Raw genomic sequence first — 6,300 nt, 5'->3', positions numbered from 1 at the left:
CCTAACAGGAAAAGGTCAAGTTTTTGCTTTTCCGGGAGGTTGGTGAGCCTCACCAGCAGGGGATCAGTGGTCTTACTACGTGCCTCTTCATAAAAGAGACATCTAAAGAAGAAGTGCTCTGGGCTTCCTATCTCTCCCAATGGACAGGCGCAAAGACTCTGAGCATATGGGACTTTTTAAAGGCTCCTTCCAGGACCGGCGAGGGCAGAGCCGAGCTTCTGGCGAGTGTAAAGGCTCTTCTTGCATTCTTAGATACGAGAAAGAAGAGATATGCTGCCGGTGCAGCTATATATCTCTCGATTTCTCAAATTTTATAGTCGGGGCACCTTGCGCAGTCCTGTTGTCTCTCGGTGTCTAAGATTCTTTGCCTGACCGTGGCTTTTGCCTGGCCCAACCCCAGGCTCAGAAGGGCTTGAGGGGCAAAACCCAGTTTCTGAAGGGTGTTCAGGTCTGCAGTCTGCCAGCCTGACTGGAATTGATCGCAGAGGATCAATGGGGCTATCCCTCGGGGGAGCAGATTCAATGTCAGCCATTTGTAGATTGATGTTAGGCAGATAGAAGCCTCCACTCTCATCATCCCCGTTTCTAGTCTAACCCATGCGTTTGAAACACATCTGGGGACTTGTAGGAGAGCTCTAAGAAGTTTGGATTGAACTCTCTCAAGCGGGGAGAAAGCAGAGGAAGGCGGGCCCAGAAAGGATCCATAAAGGAGCTGTGCCAAAGTTTTGGCCTTGCATAATTTTAGAGCCACGGGGATGACGAAGCCCCCTTGTGCTCTGAAAAATTTAAGGATACAGTTTGTGGTTTTTTCCGCTGAGCTCCCGGTGGAGTTTATGTGAAGTTTGTTGGTTCCTGAGGCCTGTACCACCATTCCTAGATACTTATAATTTGTGACTTGTTCTAATTTATGGCCTTAGAGTTCCCAGCTTCTAAGCTTTGGTTTTGCCCCAAAAGCAAGTATCTTGGTCTTTTGATAGTTGATTTTGAGACATTCAGTTTCACAGTATGCTGCGAGCTTCCTTAGCGCTCTTTTGAGTCCAATGGGGGTTCTAGATAGAATTACTGCCTCATTGGCATATAGCAGGACCGAAATATGCTGATTTGCGAGCTTCGGAGGGTGGAGTTCTGAGTCATTGGGTGCAGATACTAAATTATTTAAATAGAAATTGAATAGTAGAGGGGCCAATAGGCACCCTTGCCTGACTCCTTTGAAGGTTTTAATGGGGTCCGTTAGGTGTCCTAGGCGGCTACACCTGACTCTAAGAGCCGTGTTTGCGTGGAGTGCCTGAATTAAGAGCAGAAGCTTTCTATCTATATTGGTACCCTGTAGTCTGTCCCAGAGTCTGGTTCTGGAGACTATCTGTCTATCTGTCTGTCTATCTATCTATCTATCTATCTATCTATCTATCTATCTATCTATCTATCTCTATCTATCTATCTATCTATCTATCTATCTATCTATCTATCTATCTATCTATCTATTCAGTGCTTTTTTTCTTTAAAAATGTTTAGGGGTACTCTCATTTTCTTACTCATATTTAAACACGGCCCCTCAATGAGGCCAAACTTAGATTCACAAAATGTTTAGGGGTATGCATCCCCCCGCGTCCCCCCAGAAAAAAAAATATGTCTGTCTGTCTGTCTGTCTGTCTCTCTCTCTCTCTCTCATCTATCTATCTATCTATCTATCTATCTATCTATCTATCTATCTATCTATCTATATCTATCTATCTATCTATCTATCTATCTATCTATCTATCTATCTCTATCTCTGTATTTCTTTCAGTAGAAGCGGAAAGTACTGTAATAGGAAAAAAGATAACCTATGTGATATATTAATTCAGCTTTTAAATCCATTGTCTTTTCAGACATAGTCAGGTTTATTAAGGTGAATGAATAGGGCCTGCCAAAAGGGCCCGAGAGCATAAACTCACCACTGCCCTTACCTGCTTTTCTTGCCATTCCCATCCATCCCTCACCGTTCATTTGTATAAAACTGGAGAGAAACACTCTGGAGAATTCACTGAACTGTTATTCTGTGACCTGAAAAGTGTTGAGTTTGGAACTTAACAGGTTAAGTTGTTCCCATGATGCCACACCATTCTGACGTCAGCTTTCGAAGCTGGGAGGAGTTTGGGAGGAGTTTGTTATTCTCACTCTGTGTTGTGAGGGGAAAAGAGCGTTTTGTCATGGCTGCAAGCAGTCCTGGTTTTTCCGGAGATTTGTTGGAATAAACGACTGTAAATAGACAAACCTGTACTGTGTGTGTTTGTCTGGAAGCTAAGCCAAGCTACGTGACAGTTTTCCACCGCTGTGTTAAACTCTGCTGAGGCGTGACTGAGAGCTGCGCAGCGGAAGTGTGCCGGGCGGCCATAAATCGCTAATTGAGGATCGCAAATCAATTAGCGGGGGTCACGTCAGACGAATAAACTTCAAGAGGTTATGGGTAACCTTAATCACCGATCGTAAAGCTGTCACTGGAGGCTGCCGAAAGCTTTGATCTGCGGTGTAGAGCAGAGAAGCACGGCAGGAGGCGGAGGCCGGAATCTGAGGCAAGCGGCTAGCTGAAAGACGCAAAGGTTTGCCTGTGCTGCGGTGCTGAGAGCAGCAGGAATCGTTTCTCCACGCCAGAGGAGCTGGTGATTTTGTGAGTACAGCTTGGGGCGTCTGGGGAGAACGGGAGAACATGGCAGATGGCCAGGAGGTGTTTCAAGCTCCGTTTGAACAGCTTGAGGAACTCACCGCCCAAGCGTGGAATACCTGGGCAAGAAGGGTGAGAGCGTGGTTTTTAGCTACGGAAGTTTGGGACATTTCCCAGAGAGAACCAGTGGAACTGGTGGACAGAGATGACAAAGATGCAGAGACGCTGCAATCTGTTTCTCTGGAGGAGAAAATGCAGAAAGAGAAAGCTATGAGAGCTGAGGTCTGCATGTTGAGAGCAGGTGTTCATGCTAATTTGCAGCATCACCTGAAAAGCATTGAATCTGCGTGTGAGGCCTGGCGAGTGCTGAAACGTCTGTGTGAAGACTCAGCAGAGGGCCAAGGGCAGATGGAAGCTGAAAGCCTAGAGATGGCTGGAGCCCCTGTTCCTGATGATTTAGCCTCAAGGAGCGCTGGTGAGCAAGTCGGGGGGGCGGAAAATTCCAAAGGCAAGTTTGAAAAGTTTTCCACTGTGCGTGCTGGAGTGGAGTTCAGAGGGGGCGGTTCTGGCAAGGAGTGTTTTTCCGGAAGAAGGAGGGCCAGGCCAGCTGAAAAGAGCCCCGGGCAGTGTTTTTCCACTGAAGTTCGTCGTTGCTACATTTGCAAGTCAGCTGACCACGTACGTCGCGGCTGCCCACAAAAAGCGAGGGCAGCTGCACAGGAAGGCTTCAAGGACACCTTCCATGGGAATCAGTCGGCTTTCCATGGGAACCAGTCTGGAAGAGGAGGCCAGCGTGGGAACGCAAGAGAAGGACGTGGAAAACAACGTGAGGAGACGTATCAGATCACGGCTAGTCTGGCTTTGTCTGAAGACAGCTGTGGGACAGGCTCAGAGCTTTGTTTTGTAATTGACTCTGCAGCAAACTGCAATTTGATTCCAGAGACCCCTGCTGTCGAGATGTGGAATTGCAAGGCAATTCCGGCTGGGAAAACTGTTCTCTTTGCAAATGGGCAGAAAAAGAATGTAACTAATTCTGTACATGTGCATGTGTCTGTTTTACAGGAGACGTTGGAGTGTTGTACCGTTCCTGGGATGCACCACTGTCTTTTATCTGTGCCTTATTTGTTGAAAAAGGGGTTTAAGGTTTGTTTCGAAGATACTGTCTGCACAATCTCCAAAGGAGGGAGGATATTTGCCAAGGTTAAAAAGGGGCAGAATGATCTCTTTATTCTTAAATTACCTCTGGAGGGTGAGGGAAAGGTTGGGAAAGCACAGGCTCTACGTGCTGAAATCAAAAGTCATGCGTCATGTGTCCATGCTTGGCATGCACGAACAGCTCATGGTTCTCTAGAAGAACTACAGGTGCTGCCTGAGGTTTCCAAAGGTTGTAAAATCTCAGAATGTGGATATGCAGTGAAATGTGAAACTTGCAAACTGGCAAAGGTAAAAGGATGCAATTATCCAAAAGTGGAGAGGGTAACCACAAGACCTTTCGAACTGGTCCACATAGATTTGTGGGGTCCTGTAAAGGAACCAAGTCTGGGAGGGGCCAGGTTTCTGCTGACGATGCAGGATAATTTTACGCAGAATTCCTGGACCCACGGTCTCAAATCCAAGGATGATGCAGCACAGCTGATCAAAGGTTGGATTGAGGAGGTGGAACAAAGGTTTTCCACCGGAGTGCAAGCTGTCACAAGTGACAGAGGAGCCCAGTCAACAGGTTCTGCTTTGCAGAAATTCTTTCGCAAGAAAGGGATACGTCACACAGTGACTTCACCCAATCAGTGGGGGGTGGCAGGGCTGAGAAGTCAGGCTCTGGTTAAGGCTGCACAGGTGATGCTGGCAGATTCTGGGTTACCTCCAAGGTTTTGGCTGGAGGCAATCAAGTATGTGGGCTTCACCTGGAATCGTACCTACAATTCACTAGTAGGTGACACACCCTTTAGGTTGTTGCATGGCAGGAAACCCCAGATTCATTTTTTGCGTATGTTTGGGTCAGGTGCATCTGTGCCGGTACCTACTGCTTTGCAGGGGCCAGATGGATCCAAGTTCCGGAAAATGATCTTCTGCGGGTATGAGCCAGAAGCACGTGCATGGAGGTTTGCATTTCCATCAGGTGATCAGAGTAAGGTGCTGATCAGTAAACACGCTGAGTTCTATGAGCAGGATAAAAGGTCAAAAACTGCTGTCATGCGTGATGTGCTCTCAGAATGTCTATCTGATTCTGAGGAGGAAAGGGAGGCAGAGGCTGATCCCGGTGATGAGGGCCAGGTCCAAGATCAGGATTCAGAATCCGATGATGACGATCAGGTAACTGACCAAAGTCAGGAACAGGAGGAGGTATCGGTAGTTTCTCCACAAGATGTTAAGAGAACACCCAAAAGCGAGCCCAGTTCTCCTGTGAGTGTAATGGAAAGGATTCGAAAACGCTTTAAGTCAGAGGGGGAATCCCGTGATGCTGAGGACACATCTCCTGGTGGCAGTGAGTCAGAGGTAACATCTGAGTTTGTGCCCAGAAGGTCTAGTCGCACAACAAAGGGCGTTCCACCTGAAAGATACCAGGCAACAAGTGCGTGGGCAAGATTCGCACAGTGTGATTCTGGGAGTGTTGAAGGGGTTCAACAGGTGCCTGGGAAAGATGCCGGGAAGGGGCACAAGGCAAAGGGGAAGGTGTTGAACTCAAAAGGGTCTTGTCAGAATGTGCGGCAAGGGGGGTGTTGAGTTTGGAACTTAACAGGTTAAGTTGTTCCCATGATGCCACACCATTCTGACGTCAGCTTTCGAAGCTGGGAGGAGTTTGGGAGGAGTTTGTTATTCTCACTCTGTGTTGTGAGGGGAAAGGAGCGTTTTGTCATGGCTGCAAGCAGTCCTGGTTTTTCCGGAGATTTGTTGGAATAAACGACTGTAAATAGACAAACCTGTACTGTGTGTGTTTGTCTGGAAGCTAAGCCAAGCTACGTGACAGTTTTCCACCGCTGTGTTAAACTCTGCTGAGGCGTGACTGAGAGCTGCGCAGCGGAAGTGTGCCGGGCGGCCATAAATCGCTAATTGAGGATCGCAAATCAATTAGCGGGGGTCACGTCAGATGAATAAACTTCAAGAAAAAGTTCCCTCCAGGGGCTGTGCCTGGAATGAGCTTCTGCTTCCTAACTATCCTAGGATTCCGGTCTGCCAGGCTTACCAGTTCCTGGTAAATAGACACTCCATGGACCAGTCAGTTGCTTCATTTCACAAACCCTGCTTTTGTAAGAGGCCCAAACAAATCAAGATGCTCTGGTTACCTTTTCGGCATAGATGCTCAGCAGGGACATCCAGGTAATGATTCTTCTCCCTTGGAGAAGACTTCTCAGTGCACCTAGGAGAAACAGGTAAGTTGTTTCATTTCCTTGCTGGAGAAAGGCTGAACTTTATCTCTCTCTCACAATGCAAATGCAAGCAATCATATTATTTATAGAGGTTGCTTAGGGAAAGAAATTTATACAGCCAAGGTGTGTCACCATCACAACGGCATAGCAGTGTGAATTTGGAGAGTAACGGGGAACTCTGCATTTGTGTAATCAAGGAATAAAGTCCCAAAGGGGAGGAGTGAGGGATTAACGTGGCTTGAACTCCGTCAGGAGGAAAGATCACCCAGATGTGGCCTGCGTATTGTCCTACCC

At 47.4% G+C, this 6,300-nt stretch overlaps 1 protein-coding gene across 1 annotated transcript; it reads left to right on the top strand.

Moving 5' to 3' along the window:
* Window positions 1-2,594: 2,594 nt before the first annotated feature.
* Window positions 2,595-5,709, top strand: LOC310697766 (uncharacterized protein). Its single transcript, XM_083484425.1, has 2 exons — window positions 2,595-4,084; window positions 5,306-5,709. Exons 1-2 carry the CDS (start codon window positions 2,687-2,689, stop codon window positions 5,360-5,362), a joined length of 1,455 nt encoding a protein of 484 aa, XP_083340551.1. The 5' UTR covers window positions 2,595-2,686; the 3' UTR covers window positions 5,363-5,709.
* The last annotated feature ends 591 nt before the right edge of the window (window positions 5,710-6,300 follow it).

This window comes from Podarcis liolepis, assembly GCF_965112155.1.
Source record: "Podarcis liolepis genome assembly, chromosome: W".
NCBI classification, from domain to species: Eukaryota; Metazoa; Chordata; class Lepidosauria; order Squamata; family Lacertidae; genus Podarcis; species Podarcis liolepis.
The sequence above is the reverse complement of the archived record's forward strand: the minus strand, read 5'-3'. Positions and strand labels throughout refer to the sequence as shown.

Excerpts from the sequence above, each read along its gene's own strand:
- LOC310697766 (XM_083484425.1), top strand. The coding sequence starts at position 2,687 with ATGGCAGATGGCCAGGAGGTGTTTCAAGCTCCGTTTGAACAGCTTGAG. Across the intron at positions 4,085-5,305 it reads AAACTTGCAAACTGGCAAAG|GGGAAGGTGTTGAACTCAAA; the intron begins GTAAAAGGATGC and ends CACAAGGCAAAG.